General features: G+C 40.5%; 1 protein-coding gene across 1 annotated transcript; it reads left to right on the top strand.

Moving 5' to 3' along the window:
• Positions 1–7,953: 7,953 nt before the first annotated feature.
• On the top strand, positions 7,954–25,851 carry RBM43 (RNA binding motif protein 43). The gene is made up of 5 exons (XM_007445569.1): positions 7,954–8,013; positions 8,169–8,282; positions 14,255–14,465; positions 24,224–24,324; positions 25,120–25,851. The coding sequence occupies exons 1-5, from the start codon at positions 7,954–7,956 to the stop codon at positions 25,849–25,851; spliced, it is 1,218 nt and encodes a 405-aa protein (XP_007445631.1).
• The last annotated feature ends 667 nt before the right edge of the window (positions 25,852–26,518 follow it).

Here is a 26,518-nt window from a genome sequence, read left to right as displayed (position 1 = left end):
AGTGTGTGGAAACTTTTCCTCCTTCACAGCTCCCTCCCAGAGGGGCAGGTCCCGTCCCTATTCTTTTGTCTCTGTTTTTCCTTTTCTCTTTTGCCCTACCCAGGTACGTGGGGAGTTTCTTGCCTTTTGGGAAGTCTGAGGTCTTCTACCAGGGTGAACCCTGGCAGGTGTTCTGTAGGAGTTGTTCCACATGTAGTTGTATTTTTTTTAATTTATTTATTTTTATTTATTTATTATTTTTGGCTGTGTTGGGTCTTTGTTGCTGCGTGCGGGCTTTCTCTAGTTGCGGCGAGTGGGGGCTACTCTTCATTGTGGTGTCTGGGCTTCTCATTGTGGTGGCTTCTCTTGTTGCGGAGCACAGGTCCTAGAGCACGGGGGCATCAGTAGATGCAGCGCATGGGCTCTAGAGCGCAGGCTCAGTAGCGCATGGGCTTAGTTGCTCCATGGCATGTGGGATCTTCCCAGACCAGGGCTCGAATCCGTGTCCCTTGCATTGGCAGGTGGATTCTTAACCACTGCACCACCAGGGAAGCCCTGTAGTTGTATTTTTGATGTATTTGTGGGAAGGAAGGTGATCTCCACATCTTACTCCTCCCCCATCTTGAAGGTCCTTCCTGGTCATCAATATTTGGATCACTCTTCTTAACACACAAAATACACTCAGAGTCACCCCATCCCCAAGGGAGAAAACCCCCAAATTTCACCCAATCATAACAACATACTCAAAGTGCAAGAACTCTAGGTGATATGTGGAAGTTTCTGTATAGGACTGAATGTTACTTCGCTTTATCTAGAGACCCCCAATATACAGTGGTGGGACCAGAACAAGATAACTGCAATCAACTCTCACATTTGAGGGCTTCCCTGGTGGCGCAGTTGTTGAGAGTCCGCCTGCCGATGCAGGGGACGTGGATTCGTGCCCTGGTCCGGGAAGATCCCACATGCCGCGGAGCAGCTGGGCCCATGAGCCATGGCCGCTGAGCCTGCACGTCTGGAGCCTGTGCTCCGCAACAGGAGAGGCCACAACAGTGAGAGGCCTGTGTACCGCAAAAAAGACAAAAACAAAAACAAAAACAAAAACTCTCTCACATTTGAAAAAGGAAAGAATGGGAGACACATAGCAGTCACTGGGCCAAAGCCATTCTGAAATCCCATGAATCACTCTGGAAATTCTTCTCTTGCTCATTGTCCTCATAGCTCCTGGACATTCTTCATTATTTTCCTGGGCCATATCTAGAATGGAGATTCATAATATATTTTTCTTGGAGGCTGAAAAGCTTCCTCACTTGGCACACTTCCTATGATTAATGTTTGGGGACAGGTTTTTAAAGTTTTGAACAGTCATAGTCTCTTTACCTGGGCCAGTGTCAAGTTAGGTGGTGTAATTCAAAAACTTAATAGGCGTCTTATCTGTTAAAATAGACTCAAGTCTGGTCAGCTTACATATGCCAATAGCCACACCTACAGTTTTTTATTTATTTTCTAGACTTCTCTTTTTAGAGTAGCTATATTTCTCTGATTTCTTGGCCCCCTTTTCTCCCTCTCTTCACTTGATTTGAGTCTATCAGGACACTTATAATTTCTTTTCCCTGAATTAGTCTAGTTGAAAGGGTTTATTGAACTCCGCAATCTTACTTGCTGTTTTTGCTTTGAGGGACCTTAGCTTGTTCAGAGATTTAAACCTTGATTTGATCATTGATTTGATCCTTGCTGTGAAGCAAAGTTCTAATCAGCCTTTTTACTCAAAGGTCTTCTCAGTTTTATCATTTGAGAATGAAAAGTGTTGTTTACATCCAACCCTGCAAGTTCCCATATTTCTGGACTTTATCTATTCCCTGTTATTCCTGCTTTCAAACTGGCCAAATTCTTTTCTAAGCTCATTTCTTTCTTATATTACTTTGTTAAATGCACCAAGACATATGCTACTAATTTTGGTTTTCACACTTTTTAAAAAAACCCTACAAGCTAATTAGGTATATTATTTGCCTTCCAAGCTATCATGTGTGACAGTTTTACCAAATGTTTTTCCACTACATAATATGGATCAGCATCCTAATCTCTGATAACTATTTTCTAATCACATGCCATTTGGTCTCTGAGCCAAACCCTGTATTTTAGATTGTGTTGTGGATTTTCTTTTCTTTTCTTTTTCTTTCCTTTCCTTTTCTTTTCTTTTCTTCTCTTCTCTTCTCTTCTCCCTTTCCTTTCCTTTCCTTTTCTTTTCATTCCAACAATACTCCACTTCAGAATACCAATTTCTGTATCATTTGGGATAGACTATGTGATGCTGATGTGACAAATTATCTCTAAATTTCAGAGACCTAAAACAACAAAAGTTTACTCATTGCTCATTCTACATGTCCATGTTGGGTCAACGAAAGGAATGCTCATGGTAGACACTCAGTGAACCAGTGTAATAGCAGCCACCAATTTTATTGCTAGATGCGATGCCAGAGGAAAATAGTTTTGAAGGGTCTTGAACTGGCAATGAAACTCTTGGTCCAAAAATGTTCCTTCCATTCACAACTCAACCAGAACTAAATATACAGCTCCACCCAACTGTAAAAGAACTTGGATGTTCAAACCTAGCATATACTTGGAAGGCAGAAAGCCAAAACTGTATAGTGAATAGCATTAATGATATCCTGTTGGTATTTGCAAAGAAAAAGATGCTTATTCTTGAAAAATACACAACATATATTGAAGATAATAAAAATCACCCAAAATTCACCCCCACAGATAATGGTAAACATTTTAATGTCCTCCTTTCCAGTCTTTTTATTTTTTAATCATTTTACATTTCACCTTGTGAAAGTATCCCATGTTATTTTTCCCCTATTGTTGGACATTAAGATTGTTTCCAATTTTTTCGTACTTATAAGTGCTAAGGTGTACATAAACCTTTATATATCTTGTTATACAGATCTTTTTTCTGCAGTTCTGACCTTATTTCAAGGTGATACTTACTAGTGTGAGAGGTTGAAGGATATAAATTCTTTTAAGGATCTTGATACATATGGCTACAATTGCTTTCCAGAAAGGTAGGCATCAGTCTGTACTTTTATAAATAGTGCAAGAAAGAACTATTTCACTGCTCCCTTCCAGCATTGACTGCTACACTTTTAAAAATAACTTTCTTTTTATCCTATTTTTAGAAATCTTCCCAATGAATGCCACATCTTATAAAAATAAGTAATTATCAAGATACAGGTGAAACATCTAGTAATAGGTTTTGTTTTTGTTTTTTCGGTATCACAAATTAAAAATATTCAGGAAAATGTTGACCAATTTGATTTTACTTAAGCTGTGAGACAGAAAAAAAGTATAGTGAGATAGGAGGCCTTCTAATTGGGGCTGTGAGAGATTAAAAGTTTTTCTTTTGGATGTAGTTTTAGTAATAAGTTGCTAGAATTATTTTGGACTCATGCTTCCTCAGAGACAGTTTGGCACTGGGGGCGGGGGGGGCGAGTTTTCCTCAAGCCTCTTAAGGTCCCTGTTTGGATCTGGAAATTAAACTGACAAAGACAGATTAATGGGAGAAAAGCATACACATTTATTTAATATAAATTTTTTGTGACATGGGAAGCTTCACAAGGAAATTAAGATGGGAAGAGATGGTTAAACCCGAGTGTTTCCATGCTAGGGTTGATGAAAAGTAATGTGGTAGAAAGTGGAAAATGATAGGACCTAGAATATCAGCTAAGTGTAGTAAACTGAGGGAAGCTTAGTAAGGCCTAGTCACTCAGATTCCTCTCTGTGTCCCTCTGTCTTTGGAGATACGGATGTTCCTTTCCTGTGGGTATAGGCAGGGCACCTCTCACATGAGGGTTTTATGACCTGCTTTGGGGGGAAGGTCAGAAAGTCCTTCTACTACATGCCATTTCCTTTAGTTTGACATATTCAGTATGCCAAGGAGCCATATTTTGGGATAGCATGTCCTGAATGCTGTCAGCACATACAAGTTGGAATAGTTGGCACATACAAGGTTAAAGGTCACCCTGGGTCAGATTTGATCTCACAAATGAGTAGACCTGCATTGTCCACTCTAATCTGAGATCTCTCATTATTCCCTGGAGAGGATCCCAGTTTGGATTATGGTGCTCATGTCCATTTACAGTTAATCTTTGTTTCCACCTCCAGCCCAAGGCATCACTTTTCTACTTTGTCTCTTCACATATTTGCCTTTTCTGGTTAAATGTGGCCACTATATGGCCTTTTGTGTCTAGGTTTTTTGTACTTAGTATGATTTTTTTGAGCTTCATCCTTGTTATAGCATGTATCAGTATTTCATTCCTTTTTATTGCCAAGTAATATTACATTGTGTATAAATGTGTGTATGTGTATATATATATAATATACATATAATATATATTATGTACATAGTATATATATATATATATATATATATATATATAAAATGCATTTTATTTATCCTTTAAGCAATTGACGGCCATTTGGGTTATTTCTATTTCTTGGCTATTACTATAATGTTATGAACATTTGCTTATAAGTCTTTGTTTGCAAGCATGTTTTCATTTCTCTTGGGTAGTTATCTAGGATTGAATTTTCTTGGTCATATGGTAAATTTATGCTTAACTTTTGATAAACTGCTCAACTGTTTTCAAAGGTGGCTGTAACATTTTGCTTTCCCACCAGCGATGCATGTGAGTGCTCATTTCTCCACATTCTTGACATTTGCTGTTATCTGTCTTTTTGATTACAACCATTTTAGTCAGTTTGGAGTGGTATTTCATTGTTTTAATTTGCATTTCTTTAACCACTAGTGATGTTGAGCATATTTTCATGTGCATATTATGAATTCATGTATCTGCTTTGATAAAATATCTATTCAATTTTTGTCCATTTTTAAGTGGGTTATCTTATTTTTGAGTTGTAAGAGTTCTTTGTGTATTCTGAATACAAATCCCTTATCAGATGTGTGATTTGCAAATATGTTCATGGTGTTCTTTTTTTCTAACGGCTTGGATATATTAGTCAGAGTAGGCTAGGTGATATTCCTGAAAAAAAGTTCAGTGGTTTTAAACATCAAAGTTATTTCTCATTCACATAAATTTTGTTATGGGTCCAGGCAACTCCCTCTTGCAGCTGTGTTCTAGGTGTTGGCTCACTGATGCATGTTGCCTTCAATACATGCTTCTATGTGCACCAAGGCAAAGAGAGTGTTGCAGACTCTTGCACTGGTGATGAAATGCTTCCATCCATATAAGGGACATGTCAGTTCTCCTCCCATTTCATTGGCTGAATGAATCATATGGCCATGCCTAACATCAAAGGGAGAAGGGCGATCCCTCCACATGGGATTGAATTGGCAACAAGGAATGTTGGTGAGCAGCACTACTGTTAGGGGAACCACTGACCAAAACCACCCGCCCTGGCCAGGCCCTACTGTAACCACTTGCATGAGTTATCTTACCACAGGAGGTCCTGGTAAGGAACATGGAACTAACAAGCTACCACCAACCAGAAGAATTCGGGAAAGGTCAAAAGGAGAGAGAAGATACCAGTCCATATGTCCTACAAACCTCCCAGAACCGTTCTCGCTGGAATCCATCTTTGCTGAGCCATGCACCCGCCACTGGGAAGGACCCTGAGTCAGAGTGATTGGCCAGAGACAACCCGGAAACTAACCCCATCACCATAAAACCCAAGACTGCGAGCCACGTGGCAGAGCAGTTCTCCTGGTTTCCCTTACCCTGCTGCTTTCCGCCCGAGCGCCTCTTCCCAATTAAGTCTCTTGTTTTGTCAGCATGTGTGTCTCCTCAGACAATTCATTTTTGAGAGTTAGATAAGAGCCCACTCTCGGGCCCTGGAATGGGTCCCCCTTCCTGCAACACTACTGTCTATTGTGTTGGGGGGGGGTGATAGGTAAGAAAAAATAAACAAATATATCTTCATATTTTTAGAAAGGTGTGAGTGCTATTAAGATGGAATAACAGGGTGATAGAATAATAACTGGGGGGACAAATTTAGACTGGGTGATCAGAAACAGTCTCCCTGAAGAGGGCTCATTTGAGCTAAGGCTCCAATGACAGCAATGAGCCAGTTAAGTGAATATCAGGGAGGAGCCATCCAGGTCATGACATAGAAACAGGGCGGGGGCGGTGGGGGGAGCAGGCAAGCCCCCTTGGTGGGGAAGTAAATTTTATTCAAAGTGCAATGGGAAAACAATGAAGTGTTCAGACAGGGATCAAACCTGATTTACATTAAAAAAATATCATCCTGGGTGTGGTATCCAGAATGAATTGAACAAGGCCGAAGGCAAGGCGGAGGATGCAGTTGATCTGGGTGGTAGAGATAAAGTTGGAGATAGTGTGCAGTTTATGGAATGTACTAATGAGCTAAGGAAAAGAGGAATTAAGGAAGACAAGTGAGTTCTGAGTTTAAGTTCCTCAGTGGGTGGTAGTGCTATTTACTGAGAGGGAAGAATGGGAGGAAGGTCCTATTAGGCTTCACATGCTTATCAGACATTCAAGCGGGCATTTAAGTGTAGGAATCTGAATATAAAATATAAATTGGGGAATTACATATAGATCTACCTCATTGTTTTAAAATCTTCACAGCCTTAGGCCTTAACAGATGTGCCATCGACCATATAATAAATAGTTCTATTTCATGGTTTAACTGGGTGGATCCCAGACTTTCCGAAAAAAATTATTGTATTACAAGCAATGCACAATTAAAATATCTGTACAGTATCTTAGTTCTACTCGTGCACTGTAACTTCAGTTCATTTCTGAAAGTGGAGTTGCTAATTCTAAGGATATATATGTATTTTTACTTTTTTTTTTCACTTTACATTTTTGAGAGGGGCCAAAATCCTTACACCTATCTGTGCTTGCAGCAACATTGTTGTTTCCTCATACTCTGGAAGACACTGGGTATTATCAGCACTTTTTAATTTTTGCCACTCTAATCATGGAAAAAGGGGATCCTGTTATGATTTCAATTTGTACTTCTTAGGAGTGGAATTGAACTTCTGCATACTAGCCAGCTATTTGCTTTTCTTACTCATGCTCTCTTTGACTTTTAAGCTATGTATGTAGATTCCCTGTGTCCCTGTGGTGCCAGACTTAGGAATCTGAGCGCCGGATGGCCAGGATGGTGAGCTCTCTTTTAGCAGGGACGTTTCATCCTGTGCCCTGCGCACCTGGCCACTGGTCCTGGACAGGGGACGAGAGGAGAAACAGGCGTGGTGCGGTGAGAACACAACTAGGGAGATAAAGATGGCATAGGAAGGACGATCCACTGCCCACAGGACAGACACAGCACCCGGAGAATCCCCGCATTCCAGCCGGGGAATATCCCACCCCCCAGACCTCTCTCCAGCTTGATTTCAAAAGTTGCGAAACTACCGAGGGCGTCCGGAGAGCAGCCGCCCCACGTCCGGGCTCTCATCCCGAGATCCCGAGGCCGCAGAACAGCGGGGTGGGGTGGAGGGGCTGTCTCCAAACGAGCGGGAACAGAAAACCGAAACCAAAACCCGTCAGCCAGCTCCCGCCGCGCCGCCCGCGCTCCGCTAGCTCTGGGCCCCGCCGGGCCGGCCGCCGAGGGCGCGTCTCTCTTCCGCCATGGCAAGTTGCTTTTGCTTTGGGTTTTGCAGGGCGGAGTGGTCCTCGTCCCGTCACCACGGTCCCCCAGGAGGACGCGGAGCCGGGCAGGACGGGCGAGGGTGCGGGGTGACCGGGGAGGCGCGGGGAGGGACCCCGAAGGCAAACCTAGCCCGGTTTTTCTGCACCTGTACGGGTGGCAGTTCCGCGTGCTTCACCGCAGGCCAGCTCCAAAGGGACGCATCGCCGCGGCCTCCTCCGGCACCTAGTGCCTGGTTGTCGGGGACACAGCTGTTTGGTCGACGAGTGGCCTCGCAGCCAGTGTTAAGGCTTAACTGTTGCCCTGCCACACTTTGGGAGCAGGAGAGGAGAGAATTGCCCAGAAATGGAGGCCACCGTTTCCTTTTGTAAAGAGCCAGCAAGAAGGATTCGAGCCAAGGACACAGTTGGGAAAGCAGCCTGACGTCTTAGCGGGAATTTTCTCTTGTGGCTTTAGTTCTTTCCCCAGACACAAAGGGCTCTGCGTTGTCACCATCTTTGCTGCCTAGCAAGAACAGTTAGCAAATTTAAGATTTAGGCTTCCGTGTACTTTGTATCAAGCGCTTAAAAGCGGTGGCAGGGCCTTCAATTCCCGGTCAGAAGTGCCCAAGCATTTGTGAAGTGCAAGTGCGACTTTGTTTACCGGTGGTGGTAACCGGTGGTGGTAACGGCAACGTGAATGAAAATAGACACCTAATTTTGAGAAAAGGAATGTAAGCGAACTCAGTGAATAAATTTAATTATCTCTCCCAAGTGCTTTTCTTACAAAAATAAACTCACAGTTTTTCTTTTTATCTTTTTGTTTTCTGATACTATGGTCAAAAGTCTCTTAAAATGTATCATTGATGCAGGGAAATTGCTGTCATTTTAATACCTGCCTACCAAAATGCTGCTCATGTTTCAAAATTCTGTATCTCCATATGGTAACTCTTGAAAGGGCTATCTCCAAGACCTCTCTTTTTCTTCTTAACAGTGGATAGAAGAGATTAATAGCCATCAAGGAGAAGTTTCTTTGATATCAAAGATAAATGTAAACATTTGAATAAAGGAATATGGTATTAGTATTGATGAGGGCAGAGGCGGAGTAAGATTTTCCGAATTTAAATTGATTTAAAGATTTTCTTTGGCACTGATGAGGAAAAGGAAGCTAACTCACTAGCCACTTATCCGTGGAGGCTGGTGTGGACTGTTAGAGCCAGATGTATAGTAAATCAAGACAAATCTCATGTGAAACAAAAATCCCCTTAAAGTCTCAAAAATCTGTCTTTTTTTTTTTCCTTTTCTAGAAAGAATTATTTTGGGATAATTACATCTTACCACTTGGGGCTAGGATGAACACATTTTTATATTTTTACAGTTTCCTGTGCAATTTATTTGTCCCTGAATATTTTAAGAAACTGTTTTCCTCCATTAAAAGTACCTCCCATAACAGAGTCCATAATTATTATGAGTTTCTTTTTCAGGAGACACTACCTTTGCTTTATATGTCTCAATATGAGCCATTTTCATCCTCCATTTCTCTGTCCCTTTGCTTTTGCTGTGAACTCTTTTGCATTTTTTTTTTTTTTTTATCAATTTTGTTGTTGTTGTTTTTGCGATACGCGGGCCTCTCACTGTTGTGGCCTCTCCCGTTGCGGAGCACAGGCTCCGGATGCGCAGGCTCAGCGGCCATGGCTCACGGGCCCAGCTGCTCCGCGGCATGTGGGATTTTCCCGAACCGGGGCACGAACCCGTGTCCCCTGCATCGGCAGGCGGACTCTCAACCACTGCACCACCAGGGAAGCCCTCTTTTGCATTTTTAATTAAATTTGACCATTAGTTAAAATTCGACCTCAGCCTTCAAGGTCTCTCTTTCATGAAGCCTTCTTTGACTGCTTTAGCCGGAATTAATCTTGCTTCCAATCCTAAGTGAACTTTATTGTGAATGGTCCTGTATGCTTCTCAGATTTTGGGGTGTTGGTCTGTTCTTGTAGAGAAGTAGACCTCCCTCTTTTTGTGCCTACCAAGCTCTGTTGAAATGATTTGTGTATGTGCCTGCCTCCTTCTCATCCATAACTTAGAGGCTCTTTTTGTGTGTGTGTTGGTAATCTTAAGGCCCATCCAGGTGCCCCGCACATAATAAATGCTCAGTAAATTTTTATGGTGGAACAATTTCAGGGTGAGGGGTGTGCTTTATGTCTTTGTATGTGTCATCTTTGGTACCCAGCATATTTCCAGATATAGAACACCTGCTTCTTTAATACTGTATTTGTTAATTGATTAACTAATTGACCAGATACTCTATATTCTAAGAAATGCAGGTACATTTTTGCCACCTTATTTTATAACCACCAGCTGAAAAGTCAGAGGAGATGCTGAGAGAGTGCATATCCTGGGGGCGGTCATCATTGACTTTAGGCATTTTCTATTATTGAATTCCTGCTATGATAAATGAGGATTTAACTCAAGTAACCTCTGACTTCTCCCACCTTTCAAGCTTGAAAGTTTTAGTAATATTTTTAAATTCTCCTGTGGACTATTTTTGTAACTTTCATAATATACTTAAAATTTTGATGGTATTACATGATTTTCAGTAATATAAGTATAGATTTTTCTTTCTATCTTTTTTTCTCAACTTGTTAGTTTTGCCTTTATTCTTACATTGACAGGGTTGAATGTTTCCATTTTATTCTATAATCATATTTAAGTCTTTGGTATTTTGAAGATTTAACAGAATTAGTCTAAAAGATAAAAACCAATGAGAGTGTCTATATTATTATGCAAACAGTAAATACCGTTTACAGCAGGGCCTAATAATAGTGTGCTGTGATTACTTTTTCTCCTTTTGGTCCAATGTCATGTGTATTTTTCCTTTTTCCACTTACAGAGAAATGTTCCTCGCAGCTGTGTCAAATAGAGTCTCTTTTTTTGGTATTCTATAATTTACTGAAAACATGCACACTTTAATTTACTTATGATCTTTAGGCTTGGGCCCTTTCAAATGCCAGGAAGTGGAGGGGGAGGGGGCTTGCTCTGGGGTGCCAGCACCCATACTAGCAGGTCAGATTCTCCCTAGAGTGTCCATTCAGTTTTGTTTTGCCACTAGCTTTTCAACTAATCTTTCTGGTTTTGGTCCCTTTTTTCATTTCGGAGGTTCTGCCATGAAAGTTGTCACCTTTCCATTGCAACCCCCTTTTCTTTATTCTGGATTCCCTCTGTCTTATCCTTCCACATACTTCGGTATCGTTTCCGTCTTCAAGAAATTGTTGATATCTCCCCTATGCTGCTGATTGCTCCCCTTAATTGTGTTTATTCTCTTTTTTATTCTAATACTTTCATTTTAAGATGCTTCTGGGTTAGAATGGACACTGTGTGTGCTTAGACTGTTTTCTTGATCAGGGAGGTCAGAAGCTGTTTGCCTATCCCCAGTGAAGTCCTACTCTGAGTATACAGAGTCCTCTGAACTGAAAACCGAAACATCTTTATGATCTATTAACCATTACTTGGATCTGTGAGACATCCTGTCGGCCCTGGGGGTAATTTAGGATAGATTATGTCTGAGCTCTGGTGTAATCAAGCTGGACTACCTATATATGCATTGGGAGAAGTTTATAGGTCCACTCCCCTAAATGAGCTGGGGAACAAATTAAAACCTTAATACAAGAAGTTCACAGAGAGTGAGCCCAGGGAAGGATCTACTTGCACTTGGTCCTCTGTTCCCAGAGTGGCACAGTCTACAATAGCATGTGCTCTCAGTGGTTGAATTCTATTTCAGGTATGTGGTGGAAGGCAGGGTTTACTTCACTGTAGCTCCAATGTTATTTCCAGGGTTTTATTTTTTTATGGTGAATTTTTCCTAATTTTACCCCCCCAAAGAAAGAAAGAAAAGAATGATTTTTATTACCTTATGTACTTTCAACTCTACAATCAAGAAAACATACAGCCAACTCCAAACTACAAAATTTTGTGGTTACCTTGACTTTTTTTTCTTTTTTAACATCTTTATTGGAGTATAATTGCTTTACAATGGTGTGTTAGTTTCTGCTGTATAACAAAGTGAATCAGCTATACATAAACATATATCCCTATATCTCCTCTTGTGTCTCCCTCCCACCCTCCCTATCCCACCCCTCTAGGTGGTCACAAATCACCGAGCTGATCTCCCTGTGCTATGTGGCTGCTTCGCACTAGCTATCTATTTTACATTTGGTAGTGTATATATGTCCTTGCCACTCTCTCACTTCGTCCCAGCATACCCTTCCCTCTCCCCGTGTCCTCAGGTACGTTCTCTACATCTGCATCTTTATTCCTATCCTGCCCCTAGGTTCTTCATAAGCACTTTTTTTTTTTTAGATTCCATATATATGTGTTAGCATACAGTATTTGTTTTTCTCTTTCTGACTTAACTTCACTCTTTAATACACTCTAGGTCCATCCACCTCGCTACAAATAACTCAATTTCGTTTCTTTTTATGGCTGAGTAATATTACATTGTATATATGTGCCACATCTTTATCCGTTCATCTGTCGATGGACGCTTAGGGTGCTTCCATGTAACTGGCTATTGTAAATAGAGCTGCAGTGAACTTTGTGGTACATGACTCTTTTTGAATTATGGTTTTCTCAGGGTATATGCCCAGTAGTGGGATTGCTGGGTCGTATGCTAGTTCTATTTTTAGTTTTTTAAGAAACCTCCATACTGTTCCCCATAGTGGCTGTATCAATTTACATTCCCACCAACATTATAGGAGGGTTCTCTTTTCTCCACACCCTCTCCAGCATTTATTGTTTGTAGATTTTTTGCTGATGGCAATTCTGACAGTGTGTGGTGATACCTCATTGTATTTTTTTTTTTTCTTTTTTTTTTTTTTGCGCGGTAAGCGGGCCTCTCACTGTTGTGGCCTCTCCCGTTGCGGAGCACAGGCTCCGGATGCGCAGGCTCAGCGGCCATGGCTCACGGGCCCAGCCGCTCCGCGGCATGTGGGATCCTCCCGGACCGGGGCACGAACCCGTGTCCCCTGCGTCGGCAGGCGGACTCTCAACCACTGTGCCACCAGGGAAGCCCCTCATTGTAGTTTTGATTTGCATTTCTCTAATGATAAGTGATATTGAGCAGACTTTCATGTGTTTGTTGGCAATGTGTATATCTTCTTTGGAGGAATGTCTATTTAGGTCTTCTGCCCATTTTTGGATTGGGTTTTTGTTTTTTTTTATATTGAGCTGCATGAGCTGCTTGTAAATTTTGGAGATTAATCCTTTGTCAGTTGCTTCATTTGCAGATATTTTCTCCCATTCTGAGGGTTGTCTTTTCATATTGTTTATGGTTTCCTTTGCTGTGCAAAAGCCTTTAAGTTTCATTATGTCCCATTTGTTTATTTTTGTTTTTATATCCATTTCTCTAGAAGGTGGGTCAAAAAGGATCTTGCTGTGATTTATGTCATAGAGTGTTCTGCCTACGTTTTCCTCTAAGAGTTTGATGGAGTCTGGCCTTACATTTAGGTCTTTAATCCATTTTAAGTTTATTTTTCTGTATGGTGTTAGGGAGTGTTCTAATTTCATTCTTTTACATGTAGCTGTCCAGTTTTCCCAACACCACTTATTGAAGAGGCTGTCTTTTCTCCACTGTATATTCATGTCTCCTTTATCAAATATAAGTTGACCATATGTGCGTGGGTTTATCTCTGGGCTTTCTATCCTGTTCCATTGATCTATCTATCTTTCTGTTTTTGTGCCAATACCATACTGTCTTGATTACTGTAGCTTTGTAGTATAGTCTGAAGCCAGGGAGCCTGATTCCTCCAGCTCCGTTTTTCTTTCTCAAGATTGCTTTGGCTATTTGGGGTCTTTTGTGTTTCCATACAGATTGTGAAATTTTTTGTTCTAGTTCTTTGAAAAATGCCAGTGGTAGTTTGATAGGGATTGCATTGAATGTGTAGATTGCTTTGGGTAGTATAGTCATTTTGACAATATTGATTCTTCCAATCCAAGAACATGGTATATCTCTCCATCTGTTTGTATCATCTTTAATTTCTGTCATCAGTGTCTTACAGTTTTCTGCGTACAGGTCTTTTGTCTCCTTAGGTAGGTTTATTCCTAGGTATTTTGTTCTTTTGTTTTCATTGGTTAGCTTGACTTTTAAAAAAATTTTGATTTAAAAAATTTATATCTCGGGACTTCCCTGGCAGTCCAGTGGTTAAGACTTCCCCTTCCCATGCAGGTGGTCCCTGGTCAGGGAGCTAAGATCCCACATGCCTCAGGGCCCAAAAACCAAAACATAAAGCAGAAGCAATTTTATAACAAATTCAACAAAGACTTTAAAAATGGTCCACATCAAAAAAAAAATCTTAAAAAAAATTTATATCTTAATCTTTTCCTTTGTGATTACAATTATTTTTAGGTCTTTCTAAAATCAGACAAATGTTAACCAGTGTTTTCCATTTATTAAAAAAAGGGGTTTCCTTTTTACATTTTAACTCTCAAATTTATATAGAGTTTATGCTGGCATATGGTATGAGGCCAGGTTCTAACCTTAATATTTGTTTTCAAGTATCGAATCAATTGCAAGAGCGCCTTTATTGAATAAAATAGCTTTTCCTACTGGTGTGTAACATTGCCTATATTTAGCAGAATCCTATATATTTGAAGAGTATCCTACTGTGTTTTTGCAGGCATCAGTTTTGAAGGTCAAGGAATCCGAAGCTTCTGAAAGAACAATTGTAGTTGCTGGTCTTCCAGTTGGTTCCATTAATGATCAGTCACTGACCATATTAGTGAAGAGTCACTTTCAAGATATTGAGAATGAGGGTGGAGTTGTTGAAGATGTGATATATCCAACAAGAACCAAGGGAGTTGCATATGTAACATTCAAAGAAAAAAAAGGTATTTCCCAATCAAGTTTTTATAATCTTAGAAACACTTCTGTAATAAAATTAAAAATTGAATTTCATTAAAATAATTCATGGGACTGGTAAAGTTTAAAGTGTATTTAAAAAATAATAATTCTATTTTTTTAAACATCTTTATTGGAGTATAATTGCTTTAAAATGGTGTGTTAGTTTCTGCTTTATAACAAAGTGAATCAGTTATACATATACCTATGTCCCCATATCTCTTCCCTCTTGTGTCTCCCTCCTTCCCACCCTCCCTATCCCACCCCTCTAGGTGGTCACAAAACGCCAAGCTGATCTCCCTGTACTACGCGGCTGCTTCCCACTAGCTAGCTATTTTACGTTTGGCAGTGTATGTATGTCCATGCCACTCTCTCACTTTGTCTCAGCTTACCCTTACACCTCCCTGTATCCTCAAGTCCATTCTCAAATAGGTCTGCGTCGTTATTCTCATCTTGCCCCTAGGTTCTTCATGACCATTTTTTTTTTTTATATTCCATATATATGTGTTAGCATATGGTATTTGTCCTTCTCTTTCTGACTTACTTCACTCTGTATGACAGACTCTAGGTCCACCCACCTCACTACAAATAACTCAATTTCGTTTCTTTTTATGACTGAGTAATATTCCACTGTATATACGTGCCACATCTTCTTTATCCATTCACCTGTTGTTGGACGCTTAGGTTGCTTCCATGTCCTGGCTATTGTAAATAGAGCTGCAGTGAACATTGTGGTACATGACTCTTTCTGAATTATGGTTTTCTCAGGGTATATGCCCAGTAGTGGGATTGCTGGGTCGTATGGTAGTTCTATTTTTAGTTTTTTAAGGAACCTCCATACTGTTCTCCATAGCAGCTGTATCAATTTACATTCCCACCAACAGTGCAAGGGGGTTCCCTTTTCTCCACACCCTCTCCAGCATTTATTGTTTGTAGATTTTTTGATGATGGCCATTTTGACTGGTGTGAGATGATATCTCATTGTAGTTTGGATTTGCATTTCTCTAATGATTAATGATGTTAAGCATTCTTTCATGTGTTTGTTGGCAATCTGTATATCTTCTTTGGAGAAATGTCTATTTAGGTCTTCTGCCCATTTTTGGATAGGATTGTTTGTTTTTTTGATATTGAGCTGCATGAGCTGCTTGTAAATTTTGGAGATTAATCCTTTGTCAGTTGCTTCACTTACAAATATTTTCTCCCATTCTGAGGGTTGTCTTTTGGTCTTGTTTATGGTTTCCTTTGCTGTGCAAAAGCTTTTAATGTTCATTATGTCCCATTTGTTTATTTTTGTTTTTATTTCCATTTCTCTAGAAGGTGGGTCAAAAAGGATCTTGCTGTGATTTATGTCATAGACTGTTCTGCCTATGTACTTCTCTAAGAGTTTGATAGTGTCTGGCCTTACATTTAGGTCTTTAATCCATTTTTTGTTTATTTTTCTGTATGGTGTTAGGGAGTGTTCTAATTTCATTCTTTTACATGTAGCTGTCCAGTTTTCCCAGCACCACTTATTGAAGAGGCTGTCCTTTCTCCACTGTATATTCTTGTCTCCTTTATCAAAGATAAGGTGACCATATGTGTGTGGGTTTATCTCTGGGCCTTCTATCCTGTTCCATTGATCTCTATTTCTGTTTTTGTGCCAGTACCATACTGTCTTGATTACTGTAGCTTTGTAGTATAGTCTGAAGTCAGGAAGCCTGATTCCTCCAGCTCTGTTTTTCTTTCTCAAGATTGCTTTGGCTATTCGAGGTCTTTTGTGTTCGCATACAAATTGTGAAATTTTTTGTTCTAGTTCTTTGAAAAATGCTAGTGGTAGTTTGATAGGGATTGCATTGAATGCGTAGATTGCTTTGGGTAGTATAGTGATTTTCACAGTGTTGATTCTTCCAGTCCAAGAACATGGTGTATCTCTCCATCTATTTGTATCGTCTTTAATTTCTTTCATCAGTGTTTTATATTTTTCTGCATATAGGTCTTTTGTCTCCTTAGGTAGGTTTATTCCTAGATATTTCATTCTTTTTGTTGCAATGGTAAATGGGAGTATTTTCTTAATTTCACTTTCAGATTTTTCATCATTAGCGTATAGGAATGCAAGAGATTTCTGTGCATTAATTTTGTATGCTGCTACTTTACCAGATTCATTGATTGGCTCTAGTAGTTTTCTGGTAGCATCTTTAGGAATCTCTATGTGTAGTATCATGTTATCTACAAACAGTGACAGGTTTACTTCTTCTTTTCTGATTTGGATTCCTTTTATGTCTTTTTCTTCTCTGATTGCTGTGGCTAAAAATTCCAAAACTATGTTGAATAAGAGTGGTGAGAGTGGGCAACCTTGTCTTGTTCCTGATCTTAGTGGAAATGGTTTCAGTTTTTCGCAATGAGGATAATGTTGGCTGGGGGTTTGTCATATATGGCATTTATTATGTTGAGGAAAGTTCCCTCTATGCCTACTTTCTGGAGGGTTTTTATCATAAATGGGTGTTGAATTTTGTCAAAAGCTTTCTCTGTATTTATTGAGATGATCATATGGTTTTCTCCTTCAATTTGTTAATATGGTGTATCACATTGTTTGATTTGCGTATATTGAAGAATCCTTGCGTTCCTGGGATTTACCCCACTTGATCATGGTGTATGATCATTTTAATGTGCTGTTAGATTCTGTTTGCTAGTATTTTGTTGAGGATTTTTGCATCTATGTTCAACAGTGATATTGGCCTGTAGTTTTCTCTCTTTGTGACATCTTTGTCCAGTTCTGGTATCAGGGTGAAGGTGGCCTTGTAGAATGAGTTTGGGAGTGTTCCTTCCTCTGCTATATTTTGTAAGAGTTTGAGAAGGCTAGGTGTTAGCTCTTTTCTAAATGTTTGATAGAATTTGCTTTTGAAGCCATCTGGTCCTGGGCTTTTTTTTATTGGAGGATTTTTAATCACAGTTTCAATTTCAGTGCTTGTGATTGGTCTGTTTATATTTTCTATTTCTTCTTGGTTCAGTCTCGGAAGGTTGTGCGTTTCTAAGAATTTGTCCATTTCTTCCGGGTTGTCCATTTTATTGGCATAGAGTTGCTTGTAGTAATGTCTCATGATTCTTTGTATTTCTGCAGTGTCAATTGTTACTTCTCCTTTTTCATTTCTAATTCTATTGATTTGAGTCTTCTCCCTTTTTTTCTTGATGAGTCTGGCTAATGGTTTATCAATTTTGTTTATCTTCTCAAATAGCCAGCTTTTAGTTTTATTGATCTTTGCTATCGTTTCCTTCATTTCTATTTCATTTATTTCTGATCTGATCTGTATGATGTCTTTCCTTCCGCTAACTTTTGGGTTTTTTGTTTCTTCTTTCTCTAATTGCTTTAGGTGTAAGTTTAGGTTATTTGAGATTTTTCTTGTTTCTTGTGGTAGGATTGTATTGCTATAAACTTCCCTCTTAGAACTGCTTTTGCTGCATCCCATAGGTTTTGGGTTGTCTTGTCTCCCATTGTCATTTGTTTTTAGGTATTTTTTGATTTCCTCAGTGATCTCTTGGTTATTAAGTGGTGTGTTGTTTAGCTTCCATGTGTTTGTATTTTTTACAGATTTTTTTTCCTGTAATTGTTATCTAGTCTCATAGCATTGTGGTTGGAAAAGATACTTGATATGATTTCAATTTCTAAAAATTTACCAAGGTTTGATTTGTGATCCAAGATATGATCTATCCTGGAGAATGTTCCATGAGCACTTGAGAAGGAAGTGTAGTCTGTTGTTTTTGGATGGAATGTCCTATAAATATCACTGGAGTCCATTTTGTTTAATGTATCATTTAAAGCTTGTGTTTCCTTATTTATTTTCGTTTTGGATGATCTGTCCATTGGTTAAAGTGGGGTGTTAAAGTCCCCTACTCTGATTGTGTTCCTGTGGATTTCCCGTTTTATGGCTGTTAGTATTTGACTTATGTATTGAGGTGCTCTTCTGTGGAGTGCATAAATATTTACAATTCTTATATCTTCTTCTTCGATTGATCCCTTGATCATTATGTAGTGTCCTTCTTTGTCTCATAATATTCTTTGTTTTAAAGACTATTTCATCTGATATGAGAATTGCTACTCCAGCTTTCTTTTGATTTCTATTTGCGTGGAATATCTTTTTCCATCCCCTCACTTTCAGCCTGTATGTGTCCTTAGGTCTGAAGTGGGTCTCTTGTAGACAGCATATATATATGGGTCTTGTTTTTGTATACATTCAACCAGTTTATGTCTTTTGGTTGGAGCATTTAATCCATTTACGTTTAAGGTAGTTATTGATATGTATGTTCCTATTACCATTTTCTTAATTGTTTTGGATTTGTTATTGTAGGTCTTTTCCTTCTCATGTGTTTCCTGCCTAGAGAAGTTCCTTTAGCAGTTGGTGGTGTTTTGGTGGTGCTGAATTCTTTTAGCTTTTGCTTGTCTGTAAAGGTTTTAATTTCTCTGTGAAATCTGAATGAAATCCTTGCTGGATAGAGTAATCTTGGCTGTAGGTTTTTCTCCTTCATCACTTTAAATATGTCCTGCCAGTCCTTTCTGGCTTGCAGAGTTCTGCTGAAAGGTCAGCTGTTAACCTTATGGGGATTCCCTTGTGTATTATATGTTGTTTTTCCCTTGTTGCTTTTAATATTTTTTCTTTGCATTTAATTTTTGGTAGTTTGATTAATATGTGTCTTGGCATGTTTCTCCTTTGGTTTATCCTGTATGGGACTCTGTGCTTCTTGGACTTGACTATTCCCTTTCCCATATTAGGGAAGTTTTCAACTATAATCTCTTCAAATATTTTCTCAGACCCTTTCTTCTTCTCTTCTTCTTCTGGGACCCCTATAATTCGAATGTTGGTACATTTAATGTTGTCCCAGAGGTCTCTTAGGCTGTCTTCATTTCTTTTCATTCTTTTTTCTTTATTCTGCTCTGCAGTAGTTATTTCCACTCTTTTATCTTCCTGGTCAATTATCCGTTCTTCTGCCTCAGTTATTCTGCTATTGATGCCTTCTAGAGAATTTTAAATTTAATTTATTGTGTTGTTCATCTCTGTTTGTTTGCTCTTTAGTTCTTCTAGGTCTTTGTTAAGCATTTATTGTATTTTCTCCATTCTACTCCCAAGATTTTGGATCATCTTTACTATCATTATTCTGAATTCTTTTTCAGGTAGACTGCCTATTTTCTCTTCATTTGTTTTGTCTGGTGGGTTTTTGCCTTGCTCCTTCATCTGCTGTGTTTCTCTGTCTTCTCCTTTTGCTTAACTTACTGTGTTTGGGGTCTGCTTTTCGCAGCCTGCAGGTTCGTATTTCCCGTTGTTTTTGGTGTCTGTCTCCAGTGGCTAAGGTTGGTTCAGTGGGTTGTGTAGGCTTCCTGGTGGAGGGGACTAGTGCCTGTGTTCTGGTGGATGAAGCTGGATCTTGTCTTTCTGGTGGGCAGGTCCACTTCTGGTGGTGTGTTTTGGGGCATCTGTGGCCTTTTTATGATTTTAGGCAGCCTCTCTGCTGATGGATGGGGTTGTGTTCCTGTCTTGCTACTTGTTTGGCATAGGGTGTCCAGCACTGTAGCTTGGTGGTCGTTGAGTGGAGCTGGGATTGAGATGGAGATCTCTGGGAGATTTTCACTGTTTGATATTATGTGGAGCTGGGAGGTCTCTTGTGGACTGGTGTCCTGAACTTGGCTCTTCCACCTCAGAGACACAGCCCTGACGCCTGGCTGGAGCACCAAGAGCCTTTCATCCACACAGCTCAGAATAAAAGGGAGAAAAAGAAGAAAGAAAGAAGATAAAATGAAGTAAAATAAAATAAAATAAAGTTATTAAAATAAAAAATAATTATTAAGAAAAAAAATTTTTTAAGTAAAAAAGAAAACAAAACAGAGAAACGGACAGACAGAATCCTAGGAGAAATGGTAAAAGCAAAGCTATACAGGCAATATCACACACAGAAGCATAGACATACACAGTCACAAAAAGAGAAATAGGGGAAAAAAATATATATATATATTATTGTTCCCAAAGTCCACCTCCTCAGTTTGGGATGATTTGTTGTCTATTCATGTATTCCACAGATGCAGGGTACATCAAATTGATTGTCGAGATTTAATCCGCTGCTCCTAAGGCTGCTGGGAGAGATTTCCCTTTCTCTTCTTTGTTCGCACAGCTCCTGGGGTTCAGCTTTGGATTTGGCCCCGCCTCTGCGTGTAGGTCACCTTAGTGCGTCTGTTCTTCGCTCAGGCAGGACGGGGTTAAAGGAGCATCTGATTCGGGGGCTCTGGCTCACTCAGGCTGGGGGGAAGGAGGGGTACGGCGTGTGGGGCGAGCCTGTGGCGGCAGAGGCCAGTGTGACGTTGCACCAGCCTGAGGCGCGCCGTGCGTTCTCCCTGGGAAGTTGTCCCTGGATCACGGGACCCTGGCAGTGGCGGGCTGCACAAGCTCCCGGGAGGGGAGGGGTGGAGAGTGACCTGTGCTTGCACACAGGCTTCTTGGTGGTGGCAGCAACAGCCTTAGCGTCCCATGTCCATCTCTGGGGTCCGCACTGATAGCCGCGGTTCCCAACCGTCTCTGGAGCTCCTTTAAGCAGCGCTGTGAATCCCCTCTCCTCGCGCACCAGGAAACAAAGAGGCAAGAAAAAGTCTCTTGTCTCTTCAGCAGCTCCAGACTTTTCCCCGACTCCCTCCCGGCTAACCGTGGCGCACTAACCCCTTCAGGCTGTGTTCATGCTGCCAACCCCAGTCCTCTCCCTGGGATCTGACCTCCGAAGCCCGAGCCTCAGCTCCCAGACCCTGCCTGCCCTGGCAGGTGAGCAGACAAGCTTCTCGGGCTGGTGAGTGCTGGTCGGCACCGACCCTCTGGGTGGGAATCTCTCCGCTTTGCCCTCCGCACCCCTGTTGCTGTGCTCTCCTCCATGGCTACGAAGTTCCCCCCTGTCCGCCACTTGCAGTCTCTGCCCTCAAAGGGGCTTCCTAGTGTGTGGAAACCTTTCCTCCTTTACAGCTCCCTCTCACTGGTGCTGGTCCCGTCTCTATTGTTTTTTTTTCTTTTTGCGCTACGCGGGCCTCTTACTGTTGCGGCCTCTCCCGCTGCGGAGCACAGGCTCCGCACGCACAGGCTCAGCGACCATGGCTCACGGGCCCAGCCGCTCTGTGGCATGTGGGATCCTCCCGGACTGGGGCACGAACCCATGTCCCCTGCATCGGCAGGCAGACTCTCAACCACTGCGCCACCAGGGAAGCCCCCGTCCCTATTCTTTGTCTCTGTTTTTTCTTTTTTCTTTTACCCTACCCAGGTAGGGTAAGTTTCTTGCCTGTGGGGAGTTTCTTGCCTTTTGTGAGGTCTGAGGTCTTCTGGCAGTGTTCAGTAGGTGTTCTGTAGGAGCTGTTCCACCTGTAGATGTATTTCTGATGTATTTGTGGGGAGGAAGGTGATCTTCGCGTCTTACTCTTCCGCCATCTTGATGCTCCTCCTCAATAATTCTATTCTTGAGTATAAAAGTGGCACAGTAGTGTGTTAAGCAAGAATAAATGTGAAAATGTCGCATGATAGAGTTGTCAATAACTGGCAGTCTTAAAGACTTCTTTTTTTCTATATTTTAATTCTGTCTATATCTTGGGATAAAGGTGACATGTTTTACTGTAGAAAATTTGTAAAATACAGAAAAAAACCCTCCAAAAGTTATCTATAATCTCACAAAAATGGTAAATACTTGGACAATTTTGAGGTGGCTTCAGCAATATAATTATACCATTTGCTTCTCTTTGATCAAACCAACAAATGGATATTCTCATATAGTATCTGCTTTATTACTGGGAAAGTTGGACTGAAGATATATGGCTTGGATCTGAGGTCAGAGTGAGCCATTCTGTTCCCCACCTCCAACCTGACATAAGTGAGGAAGTTGGGTCTGCAGAGCTATTCACCCCTCCAGCCTCATGGATGGGGCTGCCTTCGGTGCAGCACAGTGGCTGGTAGAATAAGTTACCAAAGAAAGGTGAGTCTCCATGCCAGCCTTTTGGAGGTAAAAGTACTACATAAGAGTAGGAGCAGAAGAGACCTTGCTCTGCTTGAGGGAAGATAGGGTCCAGAGAGAGATCCAAAAGACTGTGGGTTATCAGTACCTTTATGTCTCACCATTAGTTATGTCATTCCTTCTCAATGGGGATGTTCAGGTAAGGGATGGCGGGAAGGGCTCCTTATTATTTCTCTAAGGGGAACGTAGAAGTTAATAATTTTATATTATTGAGGGAAATTATTAGTATTGTGTATTGCATTGGTTAACTCAGAGAAAGAGAGGGCTCATTCATTCATTTATTCCCAAGTATTTATTGAGTGCCTATTATTTTTCAGGCACCATTCTAGGCCTTGAGGTTATACGGCAATGAATGAAATAGGCAAAATGTTTTTTTTTCATGAAGCATACATCTGTGGAGAGATAATAAACAAGCCAATAAATGAATATATAATTGTTGTGTGCTTTATTTATTTGTATATTTATATATACTTATATATTTATACATATTAATATATAATATGGTGCTATAAAAAATATAAAGAAGAATAAAGGGATAGAATGTGATGGATAGTGCTACTTTAGGTAGAGTGGGTAGGAAAATACTCTGTTTAGGTGACATTTGAACAGAGACTTGAATGAAGTAAGGGAATGACTCATGCAGATAAGGGGGAGGAAAATTCTAGGCACAGGGAAGGACTGGGAAACATTCTCTGCGGGGCAGCCTGCTGGGCGTTCTGAAGAGCAGTGGGGAGGTTCGTGTGACTGGAGTGGAATGAGCAAGGAGGAGAGAATAGGACATGTGGTTAGATGGGCAGCTGGGACCAGGTTATGTTTAGGAGCACATGGGTCAAAGCAAGGTGTCTGGATTTTATTCTAGGTGACATGGGAAGCCATTGGAGGGTTTAAGCAGAGTACTGACAGAATGTGATGGCCTTTTTTAACGTGATCCATCTGGCAGCCATGTGGAGAATAAAAGCTGCTAGTCGGTGCTGGTTTTGACTAGGGTGGTAGCAGGGCAGGTGATTGAGAACTGGTGGGTGTTCAGAATTTGTAGATGGACTAAGTGTCATTTTCTGAGATGCTGAACATGGGAGGAAGAGTACTTTTGGAAGGGAGCTAGTTATTAAGAGTTGAATTTTAGTCATTGAGACGTCTATTCAGATAATGAAGTAGAGATTTCCACAGGCAGAAGGGAGAAAGGTCGATGTTGAAGAAAGGATTTTCGAGGTGATACGTAGAGAGATGATGTCTAAAGCTGTGGAAATTGTTGACATCACCCAGGGGGTGGGTGTAAGGTTAGCAAAGAGGTGTGAGGCCTGAGGCGGCGGGGCAGGGGGGTGGGAGGGGGCATGCCAAAGCCTAGAGAATGGGGAGAGAAGGATAATTAGCGAAGGAGACTGAGCAGGTCAGCCAGTGAATTAGAGGAAAACAAACCAGGACAGTGTTATATCCTGGATTCAAAAAGGTGAAGTCTCCTCATGACCATAATTAACAGAGTGGTGGGGGATTTACTTTTAGGTGTTTGTTATGTGTTATATATAACATACAAAACATGCAAGTGTTTTACGTATGTATGTATACATATATATGTATAAATTTTAATGTGTTAAAGTAGAAGGAAAAACTATGTAAATGCTGAATTTAGAGGAAACACAGAAAAAATCTTAGGTATTTTAAAAGAATTGAACATCTCTATTATTATTAATTAAAATAATTATTAGTGTATTGTGCCACAAACACTTCTGGTGGCCTTTTTTCCACTTAGTTGCAGAGAATGTCATCAGAAAAAAGAAACACTATCTAGCAGAGGTGGTCAGACCCGCTCAACTCACCGCTCAACTCACCGTCTCCCATTTTAGTGAAAAGGTAAGTGAAATGCTGATTATCTGGGTCCCATTTCTTCTGCAGAGTATCTCCTCTACATAGGAGGCACAAAGCACCCTCATCCCATGACTTCTAGAAAAGAGAGTGTAAACTCCTGTTAACCTGAGTCGGTGTTAAAGGTCAAACCTGTGTCTTGAAATTTTTTGGTTATTGCCTGGTCATTTTTATGTTTCTCTATGACCCTCTTAATGCTTTTAAAGTGACAGTGAGCTTTTTTGATGTCATGGATGATGTCAGGCATCTACCTAAAGACTTCTTTTGTGGGGGAAAAAACAATTAGGATGAACATTAAAAAGGAGCTTTGAAGACACAGTTAAGGTGGAAGTAAGAGGAAAAAGTAAAATTCAAAGCATTGGTTTAAAACTTTATTCTGTAAGAAACCTAGGGTTCTGTGCAGCCATCTGAGGAACTTCTAACTCGGAGGGCTCTCTACGGGGACCCCTATCCACAGAGCAGAACCAGAACAGTGTATTTCTCTGGGTTCTGCTTAAGACTTTGTTTCAAAAAAGCATTCTGCCTCTGAAAAAAATATTTGACCACCTCTATTTAGGGTAATCCAGTGAGAAATGTGAATCCCAAATCGAACACTGTGGGCTTGATAGGGTTGTGGCATCCATCTGATGGGCAGCTATGGCGCAAGAAGCCAGCTGTGCTAGGCAGTTGAGGCCTGGTTTAGGGGCTACTGCAGGGGAGACCAAGAAAGTGGCAGAAAAAGAATGTGTTTATGTAGTCTGCTCCACTAGGTGGTGCTGTTTTAATTTCTCTGTTTAATTTTAGGTCTTCAGCTCTGTAAATGCTGTCCTTGATCTTTCTGTTTTTCGGAGTCAAATTGGTCTGAGAAGTCTGGTAATGGACCTGAAAAGGGAAATCCCAGCTTTATGCTTCAGTCCTTTGGAAGCCAATGGAAGAATCTCCGTTCAAGGATCATTTCTGACTATCAAGAAGCTCAAAGAATCTTTGCTATTAAAAGCAAGTTCTCTTTTAGAAAAAAACAGGGATAGACAGAGCCCCAGAGGGAGTACATGGAAAAGTAGTCACTCTTTAAAGCCACCCAGGTCCTCAACACCTGAGACTATGAGAAGAGGAGAAAGGCTTGTTCTCGACACAGATATTTTCCTTTACCTGAAAAAGACGAGCAGATTTTATGAAAGCACACTGAAAAAATTTCATGTTCTATGTCAAGAGAGAGTGGATGGTGAAATTACCACACTTTGTATAAGGAATGCTCAAGGTGGTTCTCAGCCAAACAATGAAGAACAGGTAAAAGAGCTCATTGAGAAATATTCACATGCTCTTCACTTCGAGCTTAGAAAGGAGACATTTATTTTGGAAGGAAAGGAAAATAGAGAGAAAAGAAATATTAAGCTGGCATGTGAGCAACTAAGTTCAAGGTACCTTCAGGTTCTGGTTAATTTTTATTATACGCACATTGACATTATAGGATCTTCTTCTGACACGTACTTGTTTAAAAAAGAGGTCATGAAATTAATAAGGCAGAAAGTTAGGTAATAAAATCCTCAACAATAGTAACAAGAATGGCTGCTTCCTTCCCTTACTGAGCAGTGGTGATGTCATGAGTGATCCCAGCTTTACAGACATTATCTCATTTAATTTTTTTTTTTTTTTTTTTTTGGCTGCACCGCACAGCTTGCGGGATCTTAGTTTCCCAACCAGGGATCAAACCTGGGCCCCCTGCCGTGGAAGCATGGAGTCCTAACCACTGGATGCCAGGGAATTCCCTATCTCATTTAATTCTTGTGACCATCTTTCATCACAGGCATTTCCATCCTCATGTTATAGGGAAGAAACTAGGATTTGAATAGGTGAAAACACTTGTCTGAAGTTATCTACCTGCCCATCAGCAGGAGTTAAACCCAAAGATAATATCTGTGGTATAAAACTTCGAAAATTATAAAACTAAATTTAAAGAAACTTCACTTTCTCTGCAACCCAAATTCTTAGAAAAAAGAGGTAGCCTTCATTCTAACATATAAGAAGTTTGGATGATTATTATGCCATTGGCAATTTCTTAACATTTACAGAATTTGTGTTTACTCCAAATAGAATTAGAATCCTAGCAAAACTCACTTGAGAAGCTACTTACATGGTATTTCTGATGCAGGTAGTCATTACTTGACCAAATCCCATATTAGTATAAGGCTACTGGACCTACAGA

This window comes from Lipotes vexillifer, unplaced genomic scaffold (genome assembly GCF_000442215.2).
Source record: "Lipotes vexillifer unplaced genomic scaffold, Lipotes_vexillifer_v1.1 scaffold193, whole genome shotgun sequence".
In the NCBI taxonomy this organism is placed as follows: domain Eukaryota; kingdom Metazoa; phylum Chordata; class Mammalia; order Artiodactyla; family Lipotidae; genus Lipotes; species Lipotes vexillifer.
Note: the sequence above shows the minus strand (reverse complement) of the source record. Positions and strands in the feature narration are given on the sequence as shown.